This window comes from Haliotis asinina, chromosome 16 (assembly GCF_037392515.1).
Source record: "Haliotis asinina isolate JCU_RB_2024 chromosome 16, JCU_Hal_asi_v2, whole genome shotgun sequence".
Classification (NCBI taxonomy): Eukaryota; Metazoa; Mollusca; class Gastropoda; order Lepetellida; family Haliotidae; genus Haliotis; species Haliotis asinina.
The window spans coordinates 9655001-9678866 of record NC_090295.1 but is presented as its reverse complement, the minus strand read 5'-3'; the positions used below and the strand labels follow the sequence as shown (position 1 = coordinate 9678866).

The window sequence follows — 23866 nt, the reverse complement described above, 5'->3', positions numbered from 1 at the left end:
ATATATTTCTTCTTGTCAAAACGTCTTTATCTACACAAGATCTTTCGCCGCTCATAACACTAGGGTACGATCGACTGGGTGGGTATAATTGCCGGACCGGCCAAAGATCTTGTGTAGCTATAGGAGTTTTGACAGGAAATGTCTGGATTCATTTATATATATTTATTGTCAGTAGGGTACTACAGGAAAGTACAAATGTTGAAAAGTGAAGTGAGTGGGTGAGTATGATATTTCACCACTTTTAACAATATTCCAGTTACCTCCAGAAATGAGTGGAATCGAACCCGCGTTCGAGTGCACTTTTTAATCACGAAGCTACCACACCGCCTTAACAACATAACACAACCAGATACGTGATTGTTGACAATACTGTTTGCACACTACAGCAACACGGTGTACGATCCATTCGACCGACTGACTGAAATTGACACTCTTTCATTCATCCATTGATGACTGTTAAAACCGACCCGCTTAACCAGCAAATATATCACCGAGTTAAACATTCATAGGTCACAAAGGGTGTACATACTGGCCGCTTGTATACTTCCTCGTCCTCACAGGAATTTACCTTACGTCACACATGTACGTCAGCACTTTTTTCAGATTAACTCTTCTGCTTCAAAGTATTGACATAACACTGACGTTGAAAGTGTTAAAGTTAAATATGGCCTTGTAATCCAATGGTGTTTAAGAAAGTATTGAATGAGTTACCTTACTTCCCGATTGGTGCTGATGAAGATTTCCCCAAATCGAAGGCTGTACCACGTGATACACAACGGCAGTGTATAATCTTGTGGCAGTTGAGTCTAAAAGGGCAGTGACTAGACACATTTCACAGCGAGGTCCATGCAAACAATTCTATATTGAACAGCTTCGCAGCCTGGGTGCGACCGAGAGCTTTGTGACTTCAATGAGAGCTTCCGAGTGGATCCACTTTTGTCACATGCTATATAAATTTAACACTAGTTTCGGACAGTGAAAGTTTACAACTATTGTCCAGATTTGAGGAGGCACACATGCAGTATATGAATGGTACTTAATATCGCATCAGCTGGGCTGTTGGTTATGTTCCTATTTTTTCAACTACACAAGTGGGAATAACACAGCTGTTTTACACAAACTAACAGCCTACCCCAATAGGTGTGTAACTGGGCTATACTGATGTGTGACTAGTCTGTGTTGGTATGAAGCAGGTCTATGCTAGTGTTTGACTGGTCTATCTTGGTGTGAGGCTGGTGTATAGTGGTGTGTGGCTGGTGTATGTTGATGTGTGACCGGTGCATACTGGTGTTGACTTGTGTACATTGGTGTGAGCCTGGTCCATAATGGCGTGTGACTGGTCTATACTGGTGTGTGACTGGTCTAGAATGATGTGTGACAAGTGTATACGTGTGTGTGACTGGTCGGTCATGTCGTGTGACAGGTCTTTACTTGTTCTGTGTCGGGTCTATATACTGGTCTATATTTTGCGTGTGACCGGTCTATATTGACGTGTGACTGGTCTATTTTGATGTGCGTCATTTCCAAGAACCCTAAAATCCACCACTCTCTCTTTCCCCGTTATTACATTTATGTGACAGACTTCTGAATTATAGCTTGTCAAGATACAACTGCCTTTCCAGTTACGTTTGTGTTTTTCGTGTGAGAGTCATTTCCCGTCGACTTCCTCGGCTCAGCTGAAGAGACATATGCTGGGGCGAAACGGCAATCAATGCAATAATCAAAACCCTTGTACCGTATAACTGTTCACAAACCTAGATTAATAATACTATATCTAAAACAAAGAGAATAACTGAGCTCAAAATAGGTAAACTTTATGAATAAAGATTCGTTCACCATTGTCCACCAGGAATTAAAGAAATTGTAAACCCCAAAGGGTGTCTGTATTGCACTTTCAAGCACAGACTAGATAACGCCACTGAAACCAAATAAATGAGCTCTTTCTTGTGATATTTTGTTAAAATACGTTTTAAAGAAATCCGTTTTGTTTTTCTAAAAATCATAAAATTCTGCTTCATCCGCGCGACAACTATCAGCGACTGTTCGCGTGACTTCAAACGAAATCAGATATTTGCTAATAGTTCATAATTCCTACAAGGTTAAGTAAATGTTGAATCACTTTTCGTATTGCTCGGTTACCGTTAATCAAGATGCCCCCACTTCGAAGTGTGTGTATTCGACAGACAACGACCGTGTAGCCTGAGGAAAGCAATGTCATAGTGAGGTTCATGCAAACAATTCAACACAGAAGGGAAACAAAATTCTGTGGATAGTCAACTTCTTTATTATTCTATATCCACAGATCCTGGTTTTCCTTCATCTTCACAACTTCTCTCAAACATTCCTCTCAAAGAAATTTGATACCGAACACCTTCGCAGCCAATTGTGCAGCGGAGGATGTTTGATTTGAGAAGAGGGACAATTAGTACCTGTAATCATCATCAGTATTCCCGCCATGTAGAATTTTGTTGTTACAGTATAAATTCCTTCCTTGATGTTGAGCCGGGTGCTGTAAAATTCTGAAATTACCGAGTTTAGCAAATTGAGATTATGTTACTGACTTATTTATTCACTCAATCATTGTTAGTGAAACAGGTTAATTTGTTCCTTCAAGTTACGATCACTCACTCACTAACTTGAACTTTGATCAACATGGCCTCCTTGCTCACAAAAAAACATTTATACTTGGCATTGATGATGAACATCACAATCAGGTTTTCCTTCATGAACTTTCCGTCGGACATTAGGTAAAGACCTGCCCAAACTATGTCACGTACATACACTGTATCTCAAAACCATCATCTCTGTCATTCCCGTGATCAGATTTGTCAAATCCTAGAAGTTTTCAATACTAACATTGTTTTTGTTATTTGGACAGCACTATACTGACGTATTTACATACTTTCATATAATTCAATTTTTATTGTGTTCATTAAAATTCTGGCAATCTTCTGGTTAAATGGGAACACTTCTGTTGATTTCATTTGCCAATGAGTCTAACAAAATAAGCCACGCCCACCGAACCGGACTACTTTCGGACCTGAGGAATGTCGGGGAATACCTTTACACAGCGAGGGAATTCCCTTGCACTCGGGTACCTTAATGCACTTTGGGTAAACATTAAAGTGATACATTGTGGTTAACGTAAACAAACAACTCAAAATAATCCGTGAACGTTGTTACGCCTCGACAAGAGCATGCGCACGTTGGAACATGAGTTCATGGCATCGCAATCCCATATCACAGCCTCTTTCCACTTGGGCAAATACTGCTGCCACTAACAATCTCAGTTCCACTAACTTCATGTCATCGGGCTTCATTTCCAATTCTCACTTTTCAAACTATGTCTTTCAGTTCGCGGGTAATAATTCAAATGTTTGAACTTGAAACTTTACCGGAACGCGTCACGTTGTGTTGTTCCGCTCTGGTTCGCCACCCGATGTTAGCTTGGTTGATTAACAGCTGTTTGGGGAGCTCAATACTGATTGGCTAATGGTGGCGTGTCATTTTATGTAAATGAGTCTCCTGAGTCATTTCACGCCATTACCAAATTCTTACATCGAAAATGCTTATCGATGGTAACAAAGATATCTGTTTCGATGAGTTTGATTATGTTTATAGAAAACATTTAGGAAAGCCTATAGTATTTGTTGTTGAACTTAAGAATAAGGATTAACTGTGTATTTCTTTCGTTGCCTTGAGGTACGAAACTAAAAAACAATGTGCAAACTTTACTATGAATCCTCTATGCACATTGGTTTTTAGGTTCATACCTCAATGCAACGAAAGACAATTAATACACAGCCAGTCCGTAATTGAAACCATCGTGACCTATTATATATACTAGGTTAATATCTAATATAGAGGAGCGGCTAGCCACATAAAATTTGCATTTGATGATAAAAGCATGAAACTTACCACATTTACAGACTGATGCATAGTGAACATTGTACGATATGGAGTAAGACATTTTGCACATACGCAGCAGAAAATAATTATAGTTTCTGGCAACTGTTCTAGCTATGTGAGTGAGTGAATTTAGTTTTACGTCGCACTGTGCAATATCCACCTATATGGCGGCGGTCTGTAAATAATCCAGACTGGACCAAACAATCCAGTGACCAACAACATGAGCATCAATCTGCGCAATTAGGAACCGGTGACGTGTCAACCAAGTCAGCGAGGCTGACCACCCGATCCAGTTAGTCGCCACTTACGACAAGCATAGTCGCCTTTCATAGCAAGCATGAGTTGCTGAAGGTCTATTCTACCCCGGGACCTTCACGGGTCTTCTAGCTATGTAGTACCGTGGCATAGGTTCGATTTCGAGGTTGATTGTCATATGCCAGACTAAAGCATAAAACTATGAGAGAATTCTGGAGGATATCATGATAGAATATATCTTTTGGCTCACTTTCCGAAATATTCCAGATGGCGATATATTCAAGATTTCGAGGTTGATTGTCATATGCCAGACTAAAGCATAAAACTATGAGAGAATTCTGGAGAATATCATGATAGAATATATCTTTTGGCTCACTTTCCGAAATATTCCAGATGGCGATATATTCAAGATTTCGAGGTTGATTGTCATATGCCAGACTAAAGCATAAAACTATGAGAGAATTCTGGAGAATATCATGATAGAATATATCTTTTGGCTCACTTTCCGAAATATTCCAGATGGCGATATATTCAAGATTTCGAGGTTGATTGTCATATGCCAGACTAAAGCATAAAACTATGAGAGAATTCTGGAGAATATCATGATAGAATATATCTTTTGGCTCACTTTCCGAAATATTCCAGATGGCGATGTATTCAAGATTTCGGGGTTGATTGTCATATGCCAGACTAAAGCATAAAACTATGAGAGAATTCTGGAGAATATCATGATAGAATATATCTTTTGGCTCACTTTCCGAAATATTCCAGATGGCGATATATTCAAGATTTCGGGGTTGATTGTCATATGCCAGACTAAAGCATAAAACTATGAGAGAATTCTGGAGAATATCATGATAGAATATATCTTTTGGCTCACTTTCCGAAATATTCCAGATGGCGATATATTCAAGATTTCGAGGTTGATTGTCATATGCCAGACTAAAGCATAAAACTATGAGAGAATTCTGGAGAATATCATGATAGAATATATCTTTTGGCTCACTTTCCGAAATATTCCAGATGGCGATATATTCAAGATTTCGAGGTTGATTGTCATATGCCAGACTAAAGCATAAAACTATGAGAGAATTCTGGAGATTATCATGATAGAATATATCTTTTGGCTCACTTTCCGAAATATTCCAGATGGCGATGTATTCAAGATTTCGGGGTTGATTGTCATATGCCAGACTAAAGCATAAAACTATGAGAGAATTCTGGAGAATATCATGATAGAATATATCTTTTGGCTCACTTTCCGAAATATTCCAGATGGCGATGTATTCAAGATTTCGAGGTTGATTGTCATATGCCAGACTAAAGCATAAAACTATGAGAGAATTCTGGAGAATATCATGATAGAATATATCTTTTGGCTCACTTTCCGAAATATTCCAGATGGCGATATATTCAAGATTTCGGGGTTGATTGTCATATGCCAGACTAAAGCATAAAACTATGAGAGAATTCTGGAGAATATCATGATAGAATATATCTTTTGGCTCACTTTCCGAAATATTCCAGATGGCGATGTATTCAAGATTTCGGGGTTGATTGTCATATGCCAGACTAAAGCATAAAACTATGAGAGAATTCTGGAGAATATCATGATAGAATATATCTTTTGGCTCACTTTCCGAAATATTCCAGATGGCGATATATTCAAGATTTCGAGGTTGATTGTCATATGCCAGACTAAAGCATAAAACTATGAGAGAATTCTGGAGAATATCATGATAGAATATATCTTTTGGCTCACTTTCCGAAATATTCCAGATGGCGATATATTCAAGATTTCGGGGTTGATTGTCATATGCCAGACTAAAGCATAAAACTATGAGAGAATTCTGGAGAATATCATGATAGAATATATCTTTTGGCTCACTTTCCGAAATATTCCAGATGGCGATGTATTCAAGATTTCGGGGTTGATTGTCATATGCCAGACTAAAGCATAAAACTATGAGAGAATTCTGGAGAATATCATGATAGAATATATCTTTTGGCTCACTTTCCGAAATATTCCAGATGGCGATATATTCAAGATTTCGAGGTTGATTGTCATATGCCAGACTAAAGCATAAAACTATGAGAGAATTCTGGAGAATATCATGATAGAATATATCTTTTGGCTCACTTTCCGAAATATTCCAGATGGCGATGTATTCAAGATTTCGGGGTTGATTGTCATATGCCAGACTAAAGCATAAAACTATGAGAGAATTCTGGAGAATATCATGATAGAATATATCTTTTGGCTCACTTTCCGAAATATTCCAGATGGCGATATATTCAAGATTTCGGGGTTGATTGTCATATGCCAGACTAAAGCATAAAACTATGAGAGAATTCTGGAGAATATCATGATAGAATATATCTTTTGGCTCACTTTCCGAAATATTCCAGATGGCGATATATTCAAGATTTCAAGGTTGATTGTCATATGCCAGACTAAAGCATAAAACTATGAGAGAACTCTGGAGAATATCATGATAGAATATATCTTTTGGCTCACTTTCCGAAATGTTGAAGATGGCGATGTATTCAAGATTTCGAGGTTGATTGTCATATGCCAGACTAAAGCATAAAACTATGAGAGAATTCTGGAGAATATCATGATAGAATATATCTTTTGGCTCACTTTCCGAAATGTTGAAGATGGCGATGTATTCAAGATTTCGAGGTTGATTGTCATATGCCAGACTAAAGCATAAAACTATGAGAGAATTCTGGAGAATATCATGATAGAATATATCTTTTGGCTCACTTTCCGAAATATTCCAGATGGCGATATATTCAAGATTTCGAGGTTGATTGTCATATGCCAGACTAAAGCATAAAACTATGAGAGAACTCTGGAGAATATCATGAATATCATGGCTCACTTTCCGAAATGTTGAAGATGGCGTGAGAGATGGCCGCCTAAAATCAAAGACTTCCAATTCTAATACTATTTGACGTTCACCTGGTGGATTATGGCAGAAACTTTGTACAGTGTTACGGGCCATCACGATAAAACATATTTATGGGGTGTGCCTGATATTTTGGGCCCACTTTCCGAAAAATCCAAGATGGCGTCCCAGATTGCGGCCGAAAATCAACGATTGCCAATTCTACGACTATCTGACTACCGCACATCCAGGTAATGGAACGACTTGTCCCTTGGTTCTTTGCCCTTGATCACACCAACTAAGCACGCTGGCTGTCAGTTCATGTTAGAGATATGACAGCTCTACCATGCTTTTGGATCAAGCTCAACAACAAAGTTGTAAGACACAGAGATGGTGCAGTTGAAATAACAGACAATGTATCCTTAACTAGATGGATGATACATCATACAGGCTTCTGGTAGATCTGCGTAGATACGGACAGACTGCTGCTCTCCTGGAATAGTCGCGCCTAGTAAAGTTCTTGATATGCCCCATATGTGCAGATCGAAGACTCTCGGGTTTTGATCATTCACTTCATGTGAGAAGGTTTGATCGGATTGCCTTCCAAATGTACAGGTTGACTGTCCTGGCCACCAATGACTGATAGGACAGTCGAGGGGCCCAATGATTAACTGCATGACCTCGGTGATTGATGTGAAATAGCTTATGTTCTGGAGCCAACAGTCCTGATGTTACATCTGTGTCGAGGTGTGATTCCCAACCGTGAAGAAACGCATCAGATATACACATGCACGTTGAAGCTTGGCTAGCACAGAATGTCCCTTTGAAGACCTTCGATTTCATCGTCCACCACTGGATAGCAATGTAGGATGAAATGTAACTGACATTTAAGTGTAGCAACTGTTTATGTAGAAGGTATGTTGAGAAATGACTTCTATTGCTTCGTTTGGATAGAACTGACTCTGTGAGCATCTGTGGACGTGGATTGTAGGGTTTCCGTGTGTCGGAGGGATGGAGTTTAGGCAATATACAGTCAATGGGGAAACCCCAAATCAAGGTTACTTCAACAACACAAGAATGTACCAGCACCTCGAAGACATTTCTGTCACTAACTCTCAAAATCAAGTGATTATATACCCTGCCACATAACACTGGCATGTCGCTTTATCTATCAACGTTAGGGCAGTCACATTCAGACGTTGCACTACTCCACACGTAGCCAGTGTTGGTTAATGTCAGTGTCAATGAGAGAGTTATATTTTTAAAGTCGTGTTAGCAGTATTCCAGTAATATCACGCCGGGGGACACCAGAAACGAGCTTCAGACATTGTACCCATATAGGGAATCCAGTTGGGCCATCAGTGTGATGAGCGAATGCTCTGACTACTAGGCTTTGCGGCCACCCCAGTCAAACGAAATGACTTGCAACAAAAACATTTACATCAATGCACGGGGGGAAATTAAGGAGAACAGAACGGGGTGTGTGTGGGTGGGTGTGTGTGGGGTGTGTGTGTGTGTGTTCATTTGCAGCTGCTGGATTATCTGGAGTAAGTCAGTGAGTAAGTATGGTTTTAAGCCGCTTTTATGTGGCAATATTCCAGCGATATCGCGGCAGGGGGACACCAGTGGGCTTCACACATTCGTTGGTTTCACATTAATTTCAGACTCGCTGTGCGTATGCGCAGAGTGTGTAAAAATATCTACTGATCAATTCCGCTTTGGACGTACGCATAGCGATAGTGTAGATACACTCAAAACAAAGTGATTAAATAATAATTATTTACGAGTGACAACTGTTCATATCTGACTATATATATCAATTTACATATGCTTTTCAGGTATTGATGTGCTATTTTGGTTGCAGCTGTATCAGAAATGTGTGTTTTGATTGTTGTGAGAAGGGGATGTGCGGGAAGAACGGTGGTGGCGAGATGTGTTTATACAAGAACTTATTGACATAAATCAAGCTATTTATTTCTCTACTCCCGGTCTTTTGTACATACAGGTATAAAAATAAGTTATAATAGACATAAAACTATGTATTTGGTTTGATTTTTCGTTTTCTTTAGCGTGTGTTTACACTATCGGTAAACGTACGTCCAAAGCGGAATTGACCAGTAGATATTTTACACGCTCTGCGCATGCGCACAGCGAGTCTGAAATTAATGTGAAACCAACGAATTGTATTCTCATGGGTAATCGAACCTGGGACTTCGGCGTGACGGACGAACGCTTTAACTGTGCCACCCCAACACACCTGATTATCTGGACATTGTATTACTGGGGTCATCATTGTATGGAGGGAGAGCTGTACGTTAGCAGATTATAACGTGTGACCTTTATAGTTAACTTAAATTATCTTATCAGTCAGAGCTAAATATCTGAAAACACACGGAGATTACGTCTGTAGACTGAACAAATAATGTTCTCCATTACATAAGCAGTATTGTTGACATTACACGTAAACAGCAAACTAGTGTAGACAACACAAAAAAACTTGGAACAAAGATCTTCGTACATTGTTGAGGACAAACACATATGCACAGGAAACGAAATATACTTTGTACTGTTTCAAATTCTGGTAGTTTTAAAACAGAGACTGTTTCCAGTCTACTGTATCTTCAGCACTGAGCTGTACAGACCGCCTGTATCAAGCTGACTACAAAGGTAAGTAGTTACATTCTAAATGCTGTCCGTCTTTTTAAGGACGTGAGCTACCGTGTCATACATGTGACCGTAATTGTGTTGATTTGCGACGTAGAGGCGAGTAACGGGAGCAGGTGGTCAGGTTCGCTGACATGTTTGACATGTGTCATCGGTTCCCAATTGCATAGATCGATGCTCAAGATGTTGATCACTGAAGTTTCTGGACCAAACTCGACTATTTACAGACAATCGTCATAAAGCTGGAATATTGCAGAATGTAGCGTAAAACTAAACTTACTCTCTCACTCACTGGGTGTATGTACACATGTGGCCACGTCTATTAACCGAATCACTACTATATGCTCTTAGAATCATGAGATAGTGAAGTCTTGTGTTTGAAGCATGAGCTACAAGTTGTTATGCTACCGAAATAGTGACGGCTTGTGTTTAACGCATGAGCTACAAGATGTAACACAGTTATATTACTAAAATTGTGAAGTCATGTGATTAAAGTATGGGCTACAAGTTATATTACTGAAATAGAGATGTCTTGTGGTTAAAGCATGAGAGTAGGTCTCATTTTGGATGACCTGGCATGATAGGTGACACCACACCACGTCAACGTATACGGTTCGATTCCCTTCTCTGGTGCTATATTTGAAGCCTGTTTGAGCTCTCCTGCCGTGATACCGAGATTGCTAGAACATGTATAGTAGTGGTCTAAACTCATACTTGGTCAGCCACTTGCCCTAATGTCTAGGAAATAATATGGAACATAATTTTGCTTGTCGTCTATCCCTTGCATATCACAAGAGGTCATTTACTGTCTTCCATCTAGGTTGACTCAAGCCATTTTCCTTCTTCTAGGTCGGACACCATGATAACGGATCGACATAGAGAGGAACTGAGGGCGAAAGGCTATACAGTTGTAGAGAACATTCTAACCAATGAGGAGTCGGATAAATACAGAGAAATGTATTGTGATTGGCTGGCAACATTCAATGGCACTTGGCCCCATTCGTCCAAATCATTAATTCAGAGATACAAAGTTGGTCAAATGGAACCGACATGGGCCGTGAGGCTAAAAGCCAAGAAGGTATTTGAGGAAATATGGGGTACAGAGAAACTTTTGAGTAGCATCGATGCCATAGCTATTGGGCGTCCCCCAGAAGATGGGAAGGAGGCCTTCCTGTCTCCAGGGCAACACTGGCTCCACCTCGACCAAGGCCCAGTTCGAGAAGGTCTTCATGCCTACCAAGGAGCTGTGTATCTTGAAACCGTCGATGAGGGCGACTGGGCGTTCGAGGTGATTGAAGGCTCCCACGAGCATTTTGATCGGTATTATGTTGAATGTGACAACGCTATCAAGAATAGGAAAGAAAACCCAAAATGGCGCCTCAAGCTCTTAAGTGACGAAGACGTCGATTACTTTACGAAAGAACGCGGACTCAAGAAGAAAACAGTTCCTGTTCAGAAAGGGGGTATGATTTTGTGGGACTCTCGTCTCATCCATGCCAACTCCAGGCCAGTAAAAGGAAGAAAGAATCCCGGCAGATGGCGCTTTGTGGTGTTTGTCAGCATGACACCGGCCAAATGGACAGATGAAGAATCATTGGAAAAGAAGCGAAAGGTGTACGATGAAATGCTTATGACAGGTCACTGGTCAAGCAATGGCATAAACATCTTCAGCGAAGCACTACCTCCAGATGCTGCTAAAGACCCAAACCCACTGACAGAACACCCACCATCGGCTAAGACCAAAGAGGCAAAGCAACTGGCAGGGGTCCTTCCCTATGATTCATCAGCTGAGGATGACGATGTGATGGCTGCTCCTAAATTTCGACTGGAACTTATGGAAGACTAACGACCTCCTCTGTCAGTATCTACCCTGTATCAGTGGATGACAAAACAATCCATTTAATAAAGACACTCACTGTTATAGTTGTCACGATGTTTTGATAAGCAGACGCCGTGGTGCAGTGCAAGGAGATCGGAACGTCGCGGGTTCGACCCCTGGCTGCGTCAAATCAAAAGACGTTAAAATATGGTACTTGTTTGGTCCCTGCCTGGCGCTCGGCATTAATGGCTACGAAAAAAACTGTTCGGCTCGGAGTCAGTATAATGTGTCAGAGTGGGGTATTCATGCTGACTATATTAATCCAACACTACAAAGCTAGCTTATGTGTGGGCTAGGACATGCTGCCAGACGTACGCATGTCGTCATATAACTGAATACTCTTACCCACGACGTTAAACCCCACTTCACCTCATCTCCTGATAACACATAACAATATTAAAGTTGTCGTTCATGTTTGAGTGCATCCACTTTTCAGTAATATGTAATGACTTTTTAATCAAAGATTGAAGTTTTTACCCAAGATGTAAATATGATTCAAGAAGGGAACACGTATCGACCTGATCAAGGACCATATGCCGCAGTGATGGGATTCAAACTTATTCGGGTATTAATCAAGGACAGACCACATCTACACAGATCAAGGACTTACATACATACAAGAATCTACATACCACAATAACAATTTAATTTGACATCAGTATTGAGGCGAGGGAGATATCGTTACATGTACAATTAATATTCAATTAACTGAAAATCTGCACGAAGAAATTGCACTTTGACGTTCTACTAAAACGAACCACTGACAATCCGGGGTAGAACAGGCCTTCAGCAACCCATGCTTGCCATCAAAGGTGTCAGTGATTGTCGTAAGAGACGACTAACGGGATCGGGTGGTCAGCCTTGCTGACTTGGTTGACACATGTCCTCGGTTCCCAGTTGAGCAGATCGATGCTCATTCTGTTGGTCACTGAATTGTTTGGTCCAGACTCAATTATTTACAGACTGCCCTCATATAGCTGGAATATTGCTGAGTGGGGCGTAAAACTAAATTTACTCACTCCCTTCTCAAACGAGAGCGAGAAACACATATTGGACAGTCATGACTTGGAACATAACAGACAATATGGTCAAGCAAAATTGAAAATAATCCTTAATTTGGGAATCAGCGTAATTTTCTGACATTTTGTGTGAAAAACCATATGTATCATTATCCGTTCAATTGAGTTTGTGCGTGTGTGCATGCGTGCGTCCTCAATCGGAATAAAGCGATTTCTTAGACATATGAAGGTGAAATCTTTTCGGGAAATGTTCACAAAAGAAACAAATATATTTGTCAAATCTAACGACAAAAGTGCATATCCTGCGATCACGGGTTTCTGGCCCACCCATCTGACGCAACTGTGGAGCAACTGCTACACATCTTGCGGTACTGCTCTTAACTGTTGACAAGGTCAGTAGGGATCCGCCACTGGTGGTGAGTGAGGGAGTGAGTTTAGTTTTACGTCGCACTTAGCAATATTCCAGCTATATGGCGACGGTCTGTAAATAATCGAGTCTGGACCAGACAATCCAGTGATCAACAACATGTGCATCGATCTGCGCAATTGGGAACCGATGGCATGTGTCAACCAAGTCAGCGAGCCTGACCACCCGATCCCGTTAGTCGCCTCTTACGACAAGCATAGTCGCCTTTTATGGCAAGCATGGGTTGCTGAAGGCCTATTCTACCCCGGGACCTTCACGGGTCGCCACTGGTGGTTGTGATAGGGGCGGATATCGCATTGCATCATTTTGGGTTTTATAAGACCTAACACGACCAAAGTATGTGTAGAATTATGTAAGCCTCAAATATGGTATAATGTGTCATATTTGCTGTCGTTTGTTCTTTGTATTGTGGCACGGGCTTCTTGCCCGACGAGGCTGGTATCTGTCTTCAACACGTGTATTTGGGCTGACTGTGGAAACGGACGATAACGAAAATGACGGGGACCTTGTTAATCCATTTGACTATAGACTTGGCAAACATGTCTGCTTACGCTGAAGTTGCTGAACGTTCACTTTCATCCAACAAAAAAATCCCCGATGGCACAAGAGTTTAGGGCCTGGTGTTCCAGTTTCCAGTAAAATTCATGTTGGTAGGTGACCTGTAATTGAATGGTATCCTACTACGCCCTTACACAAACAAGTAATCTCCTTCCTATTTCCTTGAGAGTTGAAAATCGGATGACCCATACTTGTGTATGACAAATAAGACAAAGCACAAGTTACAAGTTCTTTAATTCTAGGCCAAAGGACAAAACAAAACAAAGCATAATGTTCAAATCACAATTGTGGCCGGTTGGTGGGCTCACATATTTCAATAGCCTGAGCACATTGATAAAGTGACGAGCAAAAGAAAGTACACAGGTGTAATTGTTGCTGCAATCCCACAATTTTTGCGTTCTAACTAGTAAAAATATTGAAGACCACTGTTCCTCAGGAGGGTCACTATTTGAGCGTGATTCACTGACGCAACCTGATGTTGACGGCGACCAGCAGTCACATCGTTGGGTCATTGTGTGAACCGATTATGTGACAAGACGACATTGTGCTGCTGGCATACAGACCTACTGACCGCTGCGTGGAACGGAATAGACCTTCCAGCAAGGTAGGAACCATCTGCAGTGGTCATCACAGCATCGCCGTTTGTTGTTATATAGTAATTTTGCTGATAAAACACGTGTATTGCAGTGTGCCTCAACGTACATTTTCCATTTCATCAAAAGGTTTTTGTTATGTTTATCTTATTACATGAAACACATCGTGTGTACTTATTTTGCTCGTCAGTTTAGTTGACCCAAGAAGTTCAATTTTGTTCCTATAAACTCATGCTGTGGGCATACCAATAAAACATGGTATCCTCAACCTCACTATGGCAATAAAACATGGCATCCGTCCTCAACATCACTATGGCAATAAAACATGGCATCCGTCCTCAACCTCACTATGGCAATAAAACATGGTATCCGTCCTCAACCTCACTATGGCAATAAATACTCCATTGTTCTCTTTCTATCATAAACATATGTGAACTTAATCTGAATTGGGAGGGCGCCAGTGTACATTTAGCCATATTAACAATAGTTCCGTATTTGTGGAAATAGAGAGACTCCTTAATAAAGAGACAACTTCTAGTTACTAACACTGGATTTCCACAATTGCACATAGATATAAATCTAGATATATCCCATTCTACCCCGAGACCTTCACGGGCCACGCCACACATCAGCTTGAAAGTTGTCCACATTTGTTTCACTAACGTACCAGAATGCAAAAACAGTGTCATGTCAAAATATATATTCTGTGTGACATGAAATAAGAAATAGCTTTTAACGCTTGAGCGTTCTCTGGGATTGCCATAGGGCTAATTTGTACTCATGGGGGAATGAAACCCGGAGCTTCACCGTGACAGCGATGCCCTGTTGTTATATAGTTACAAACAATGAGTGAATGCTGTTTTACATCACGCATTGGCAATATTCCAGCAATACGACCGCTTCACACACTGTACCCATGTGGGAATCAAACCCGGAGCTTCGGTGTGACGACTAGGCTACCTGACGACCATGCCGCTACCCAACAGATGAAGAATATATGAAAAACAAGAAGACATTGATTCATTATTTATTTGACATAATTTCAAGGAACATGGAATACAAACATCATGGGTGGATGAATCCATGACACGTTTTATGGATAACAACTTCTCTTCATTCTTGACACGTCGTTTCCGGGGTAATTCTCCCTCACCAGGCGAATGAAGAAGCGTGTTCAAAATTGAGAATCCTAGTTATCACGTCAAACTGGAATCAGAATTGAAGGTCTTTGTCTTCGTTCTCACGTCATTGTCTTTGTAGACGTAACAGCCCAACAGCTTTTGACAAAATTCAGGTCTACAGCACCTCTTACACAGACGACACAAGACGTCCGGGGGCATGAATGGCTGAAGTGGGTCAGTTATGTTCTCAGCTGAAAGACATAATGAAATTACCTTCAAGAGATGCCAAGAAGACAATCACACTGTGAAGTAAAAAAAAGTGCAACAAAGTTCCATTCTACCAAACAGTGGAACAATATCGAAGCTAACTGCGATGCTGACAGCGTAAGACCTGAAGTTTAGTTTCTTTTCTTCGTCGGGTTATGTACCTCTGTACAGAGTTGCGTTTCTTTTCCTGTTCAGTATATTTACTACTCAAGTCGTCAAATAAAAGAAAATAAACTCAAATCTACTTTTTCAAACATAGATTGGCAACCCGCTGTCACCGTATGCAGAACGGAGGGCCATAGAAGAATCATGAAAAAGGGTTATTTTGTCCCAGCCATGGTTTGAAAAATATGAACTCCGATATTTTCGCCCAAGCAGTTGATAAAACAACTTTCACTCTACTGTGTACCACCTTGAAGCTATCAGAATCAACAATGATACGCAGTGACAATATTGTTGTATACCAAAAACAGCTTTTTTTTCTAACGTGTACCACCTTGAAGCTGTTAGAATCAACAATGATACGCAGTGAAAATTACTAGTCTAGTAAAACAATTTTCATTCTACTGTGTACCTCCATGAAGCTGTAAGAATCACCAATGTACTTACAACATCACTGACTAGTAAAACAGCTTCCTTTCTACTGCGTCCCTCCGTAGAGCTGTTAGCATCCACAATGATATGCACTGACAATATTACTTCTTAGAGAGGCATTTTAGAAGTTTTAAAGTTAAAAGAAACCAGGTTTAGTTGGATAGTCAGCTTCTTTATTGCAGTGAGTGCGACGTCCCGGTGTTGATACAAACACCGTTACCAAGCAAATGAGGACGTCGCACTCATTGCAGTAAGAAAGTTGGTTGTCAATGGAACTTGGTTTTTCGACAATATTACTATCTTGTAAAATAACGTTCATTCAAACGTGCACCTGCAATCAAAGATGTAAATACATGTTTTATCTACATCTTTGCTGTGATGAAGTTACAAGCAGTCAATTTCTGTTACTAAACTAAACAGTCATCGTAATTATTTGTAAGCAAACTGATTCGTGAAATCGAATGTAATAAACTGCTACTTGCTCAAAGCGGTCTTACCGTAACACCAATGTCGCGTCCGATGTATGGTGGGTAGGTGAGTGAGTTTAGTTTTATGCCGCACTCAGCAAATATTCCAGCTATGTTTCGACGGTCTGTAGATAATCGAGTCTGGACAATGCAGTGATCAACAGCATGAGCATCGATCTGCACAAGTGGGAACCGATGACATGTGTCAACCGAGTCAGCCGATCCGGTTAGTCGTCTTTTACGACAAGCATAGTCGCCATTTACGGCAAGCATGAGTTGCGGAAGGCCTATTCTACCCCGGACATTCACGGGTGGTATGGTGGTTAGGATCGTCGTTCCGCTGAGGTCGCTTTGTGTAAGTGGACCCTGTTGTTATTGCATGTCATCGTCTCCAGTGAGCTATTATACTATCTTACACTCTCAAATACACCTTTTCCCCAATCTTGATCCTGAAGAGGATAACTTTTCCTCTCGGAAGGAGATCCATCCACGAGAAGAACACAGACCACCAGAATGAGTACACATGTCCGCACGTCCATCTTCAAGTCTCAGCTGCAGCCTAAAGAAGCACCTTGGTTGAGGGGAAGGTTTAAGTACAGCTTTTTCCAGTCATTTTATTGATAGACACAACACAGCACCCTGATTCATGCCTATTTACAGTGACAATACACGTCGTATCTCACGTCCATCATTATGCGAGACTTGCTTCTGTTAGATCTTGACAAAAATAATATTTACCGGGCACAGTCCGATTCGGTCCGATGCTGAAAATATAACATTAATATTGATATAAGCGAAGCTTTTCTCTGGCCATCACATTTCGAGGGGTGCCTGATGTTTTTTTATTTACATTTTCCGAAGCAGTCGGTGAGTCTAGAATTAGTTTTCGAATAAAAATAACTGAACAATAAAAAAAAGTGTATTCCACAACTGACAGTGACTCAATGTATTTGCAAAGGGCAGCTTAAACTGTCTCTGTACAAAATGAACTCTGGTTACAACTTTCCCACTTGACAAAATTACACTAATCCGTATTGAAAAGTCCCACCCACGAATTAAAGAAGTTGTTGTCCATACAGTTTGTGTATATTTTACATACACATTTTTAAACTGACACTCAAAGTTGTTGGAAACATTTGTGTTATCCTGCACCTGATATTATCGACAATACATTAAAACTGGAATACTAGTCACCAGGCTTAACTAAAAGCAAAGCATTTGAAATGTTAAACTGTTGTTGTTAACAATAGGTCAAAGCCTTCTGTGGGTTGTCAAAATAGTTAAAAGGTTAAAAGGGTTATAGCCTGACTTCTCAAATGGCATTCGGAAGTGAGTGAGTGAGTGAGTGAGTGAGTGGGTGAGTGAGTGAGTGAGTTGGGGTTACAGCCACTTTTAGCAATGTTCCAGCAATATCACGGCTGGGGACACCGAAAATGGACATTACACATTGTGCCCTTGTGGTGAATCAAGCCCGGGTCTTCGGTATAACGAGCGAACGCTTTAAGCACTAGGCTACCCCACCGCCCGTCATTTAGAAGTATTTATGAAGGGAAAAGGAGACAATTTTATGGATATGCAACTTTTTTATCACAATGAAAGCGACGCGTTTCCGCGTAGAGTAAGATTCAAGATGGAAACGTTGCATTCATTGCATTAAAGTCGCATATCCATGGAATTATTTCCCTTGTTAAAGTATGTACATCTAGCTTTCTTATTCTCCGCCACACCTGTGTAAAACTCACTGGATCACTAACGCTGCACCTTGGTGGCACTTAGTGAAATAACATCACATGAGGGTGGGGCTGTTTGCGGCATGCCAGTGGAGATTGTGTAGTTGTACTCTGCAGCGTCTTCTATACTCCCTTCTGACACTGTATGTGTTTTAACAGTACACTGAAAACGTTTGTGAAGCAATAAATGAATGAAATAACGTTACCGACTGTGACACTGTATTATACCGTTATAATGCTGGAATAATGATAATTTAATCACCGCATTTCAGCAAAGGAGAGCAGTGCCCCTGTAACAGGCGAGCAGGCGTTAGAAGCTCCACCTTACTAGCTACATCGATTTCCTCAGAAAGGGTAGTAGAATCACTATCATTTCGGCACATATTCCCCTCCCCCGACGCTTGTCCCCCGACGCTTGTGTGTGAAGGTGTTGACAGTGTCTGTGACTGTGTGGCTTCCATAAGGATATTAAAATGTAAATTCCGTGATAGACATGTCAAACGCCAGCTGAAGTCCAACGGAGAATCAGACGCAGCAGATTAACTCGTCAGACGTGGAGATACAAACTCTATAAACAGAGCTACCACTGAACACAACCGGCATGCACATTAACACAAGAGTGAGTGAGTGGGTTTAGTTTAGTTTTACGCCGCTTTTAGCAATATTCCAGCAATATCACTGCGGGGGCACCAGAAAATGGGCCTCACACATTGTACCCATGTGGGGAATCGTACCCGGGTCTTCGGTGTGACGAGCGAACGCTTTAACCATTAGGCTACCCCACAGCCCCATTAACACAAGATATAAGTGAATAAACACTGACAGCCGAGAAAGACTGATTTCTTACAATCATTATCATAAGATTGCGTTTGTTGTTCAACGCAGTCTCAGCAGAATTCCAGCCATATGACGGTGGTCTGTCAATAATCAGGTCTGGACCAGGCAATCCAGTGATCAATATCATGGACATCGATCCACGCCTTTGGGATACAATGACGTGACCACACGATCCCGCTAGCTGCCTCTTACAACATTCATGGGTCGCTGACACAAGGCACTGCAGATGGAAGCGGCCATTATTCCACCACTACACGCTACCTATGAAAATAATTCTGGGGAGACATCTCCTCAACAACCCCCGAAAATATACTTCCCATCAAAAGTTTAACCTCAAAAGAATTCACAATATGTTATGTGATGGTTACAATGAAAATATATTTCTCCACTAGCTTGGGGGACCCAACAGCAAACTTTATGCAGATGAATTGTATGAGGATCATGCATCAAATTGCTAATTCTAAAAGAAAAAAAAGCTGCAGTGTTTCTCGGGCATCGGCGCGTCACTTTTATTTGTTCGCTTAACAATTTTTAAATATTTTTGACTTGGTCGCGTCCCGATTATCGATTTCTCCACTTTTATTTGTTCGCTTAACAATTTTTAAATATTTTTGACTTGGTCGCGTCCCGATTATCTTCTGTAAGAATGAGTGTGACTGACTCTGCAAGTCATAAACAACTGCTAAACTTCCAAAGCTGTAGTTCTCAAAGAAAGAAAGAAATAAAAATGCGTTCCTCCCTCGTCACTTTTTTCCTATCAAATGTCCTATCAAAAGATACAGCCCTAACGTCCTCGTCACGCTTGAAAAAAATGTGCCCGAGATTTTTTTTTTTTTTTGTGTTTTTTTTTTTTTTCAGCCTAAAAACATGCGTAAGTATCGTACATGTGAATAGCTGTGTTTTGGTGTAAAGTTATGTTACGAATTTGCTAACTTTCACTGAGTTTCATCACTCACTGAACTCATAACAATACTATTTTCAAAGTTGCGAGTTTGTTTTACAATACATCAATCCATGTTTGACCAGACCTGGAATGGAATATTTTGCAAAATCTAGTTTGGAACGGTTGACTGAAGTAACTGGCTACATTTACACTGGTGATTCTAAACTTTCGATAGGTAGTATGCAAGCATCAAAACATAATTCTCTACAGGTGTGAAGGATCTTTGATTAACATTTAGACTTTGGTGTGCTGGACATCAGGGAGAGTTATATGGATATACAGCTTCTTTACTGTTAATATGAACGAGGTTTCGTTGTAACTGCTAATACCGTAATCATCTGACACACATATATATTGACTGCATTAAGTGAGAACTTTTGATCAGTAATGTAGCTGGAATATTGCGTCGTGAAACGTACAAATTATTAACTGATGTTAATACACCCTTGGTGTATTTTCTACATAAGACAAATATTTTGAAACGGCAATATATTTAAAGTCACACACACCGTGTACATGTAGTCAAAACGCCACAAATATCGTACATAATGGGCAATGTTGACAGTGCAAGACACGGTGTATTGTTTCTTTTGCTCGCCAGTTTATTTAGCTTTGTAATATCGAGTGAGTGGGTGGTGCAAGACGTCCGCTGGTCACGCCGAATTCCCGGGTTCGATTCCCTACATTGGTATAATGTGTGAATCCCATTCTTGGTGTCCCCTGCCGTGATATTCCTTGAATATTGCTAAAAGAGGCGTTAACCAAATTCACTCACTCAGTAAGAGCGCCAGGCCTGCTTGCTTAAAGCGGTTTTAACGCAACTTTGTCGATTTCGATGCATAATGATTGGGATCATCGTCACTGTAATCGCTTTGGGTAAGTGGACGCCGGGGTTATAGACTGTCTCCAATGAAGTATATTAATATCTCAAACTCTCGAACACACCATTTTCCGAATCTTGATCCTGAGAAGGAGGCCCTCTGTCCTCAGGAGGGTCTAAATCCTCAAGAACACGGCAGACCACCCACCGGTTGAGAAGGGTTGGCGTAAAGCTTTGTGTGACGGTATCTGTATAACAGACAGTCACCTCCAGGATTAACACAATTACAAAAAAATATACACCCTGGTTTCATATCTACTTATAGTCACAAGTCTCGCCGTATGTCAGGTACACTTTCCTGCGAGAGTTGGTTTTGTTAGATCTTGAAAAAATATAATTTATCCACGTTTTTGACAAATTTTCACGATGACTTTTGCATGAATTTGGGTAACGTTTTAGAGTTATTTGTGAGACCTTCCAATTACGTAATTATTCGATCGGCAGTTTACATAATATTGATAGTTTGTTGAAAAGGTTATACAGTGAAGTTCCAATTACGTGACACGTGCTACACATCATATTTCGAGGCTCGTCAAATGGACTTTTTTTTACATTTAGCTTGGACAAGTGAGTCTCGAGTTTGAGCAGAAATGAAAATAACTTCACACATGGTGAAAGGAGAGTGTATCTCACGACTCATAGTGATTGAGTATACTCTAGTTCTAACAGGTTGGGCAAACATGCACTTCCTTGTCCATGTTTAATTAGATAGCTTGAAGTAACACCTCTTCAAACAACGAGTAGGTGAACCCGCAGTGTAGAATGCCTTGCTCTTTTTTTTGTTTTTGTTTTATTTGTTTTGTTTGTATGTGTGTGTGTGTAAGAGAGAGAGAGAGAGAGAGAGAGAGAGAGAGAGAGACAGTGAGAGAGACAGTGAGAGAGACAGAGAGAGACACAGAGGGCTACACTGCATTTATGTCAATACGTGATACGTTTTTCTCACTCCCGAGTTATTTCTTTGTAACATAGGCGGACCTCTCTTTTGTCCTGAAAGTATGAATGTTTATCAATCGACAGCTGAAACTCGGGTAAAAAAGCAAGTGTGTAGCTCCTGTTTTCTCGAAAATCTGTATCCCTAAAGTCCCACTTGTGTGAGATAGTCAAAAGAGCAAATTTACATATTATATATATGTGTGTGTTCATACTTTCAAAATACCCATCTGAGGAGCTTGTTCCGGTTAAATGAAACGATACGTGCAATGTGTATAACTGACAAACATACAGTTACTGTGTAACAATAGTAAATATTGACAAGGACTTTCTAATTAAATACATGACACAGACAACTTAGTGTTGACATCCTGTTTCACCCTCACTCCCATACCTCTCCTCTCAAACATGCTGGCGTTTATGCACCTTGATCAAACAAGGACGAGAGACAAAGAGGGTTACTATAGAGCTTACATAGCAAACTACAACTTACATGGCCGGTAAGGAATGTACATATTTCATGCTTGAAACACTGCAGATACGTCGACTATTGTTTACGTGTAAGACTACAACTTGCATAGTTGTCTACAACCTACAAAGTCGACTACATTCTTCATACTTGCCTACAGCTTACATAGTCTACTGCAGCTTACAATGTTCTCTATGCTTACATGGTCGACTACAGTCGACACAGTTGTCTACAGCCTGAAAAGCTGTCTACACCCTACATAGCTGTCTACAGTTTACACAGTTGTCTACAGTTTCCACAGTTGTCTACAGCCTACACAGTTGTCTACAGCATGCACAGTTGTCTACAGTTCACATAGTTGTCTACAGCCTACACAATTGTCTACAGCCTACCTAGCTGACTGCAGTTTAAATACTTGACTACAGTTTACATAGCTCTCCAGTTTATTATATGGCATACCAGTGTATATTTGTTGTATGGCACACCAGTGTATATTTGTTATATGGCACACCAGTGTATATTTGTTGTATGGCACACCAGTGTATATTTGATGTTTGTTATATGGCACACCAGTGTATATTTGTTGTATGGCACACCAGTGTATATTTGTTGTATGGCACACCAGTGTATATTTGTTATATGGCACACCAGGGTATATTTGATGTTTGTTATATGGCACACCAGTGTAAATTTGTTGTATGGCACACCAGTGTATATTTGTTGTATGGCACACCAGTGTATGTTTGTTATATGGCACACCAGTGTATATTTGTTGCATGGCACACCAATGTATATTTGTTGTATGGCACACCAGTGTATATTTGTTGTATGGCACACCAATGTATATTTGTTGTATGGCACACCAATGTATATTTGTTGTATGGCACACCAGTGTATATTTGTTGTATGGCACACCAATGTATATTTGTTGTATGGCACACCAGTGTATATTTGTTGTATGGCACACAAGTATATATTTGTTGTATGGCAAACCAGTGTATATTTGTTATATGGCACACCAGTGTATATTTGTTGTATGAGTGGAGTGGAGTGAGTTTAGTTTTACGCCGCACTCAGCACTATTCCAGCTATATGGCGGCGGTCTGTAAATAATCGAGTCTGGACCAGACAATCCAGTGATCAACAACATGAGCATCGATCTGCGCAAATGGGAACCGATGACATGTGTCAACCATGTCAGCGATCCTGACCACCCGATCCCGTTAGTCGCCTCTTACGACAAGCATAGTCGCCTTTTATGGCAAGCATGGGTTGCTGAAGGCCTATTCTACCCCGGGACCTTCACGGGTCATATTTGTTGTATGGCACACCAGTGTATATTTGTTGTATGGCACACCAGTGTATATTTGTTGTATGGCACACCAGTGTATATTTGTTGTATGGCACACCAGTGTATATTTGTTGTATGG

General features: G+C 40.6%; 2 protein-coding genes across 4 annotated transcripts in view; one reads left to right on the top strand and one right to left on the bottom strand.

Annotated features, from left to right (window-relative positions):
- LOC137268293 (lysosomal proton-coupled steroid conjugate and bile acid symporter SLC46A3-like) overlaps nt 1-23866 on the bottom strand; it is a 63402-nt gene that overhangs the window by 11753 nt on the left and 27783 nt on the right. The window contains exon 1 of one of the 3 annotated variants that reach the window (XM_067802841.1): nt 712-909. The exons of 1 other annotated variant lie outside the window; for it this stretch is intronic. The gene's annotated coding sequence lies outside the window, so the exon portion shown is untranslated. Of the gene's footprint in view, nt 1-711; nt 910-23866 lie in introns of those variants that run through there. One more of the 3 variants, XM_067802839.1, reaches the window with a different exon arrangement.
- Nucleotides 9706-11643, top strand: LOC137268894 (uncharacterized). The gene is made up of 2 exons (XM_067803494.1): nt 9706-9725; nt 10572-11643. Exon 2 carries the CDS (start codon nt 10582-10584, stop codon nt 11566-11568), a length of 987 nt encoding a protein of 328 aa, XP_067659595.1. The 5' UTR covers nt 9706-9725; nt 10572-10581; the 3' UTR covers nt 11569-11643.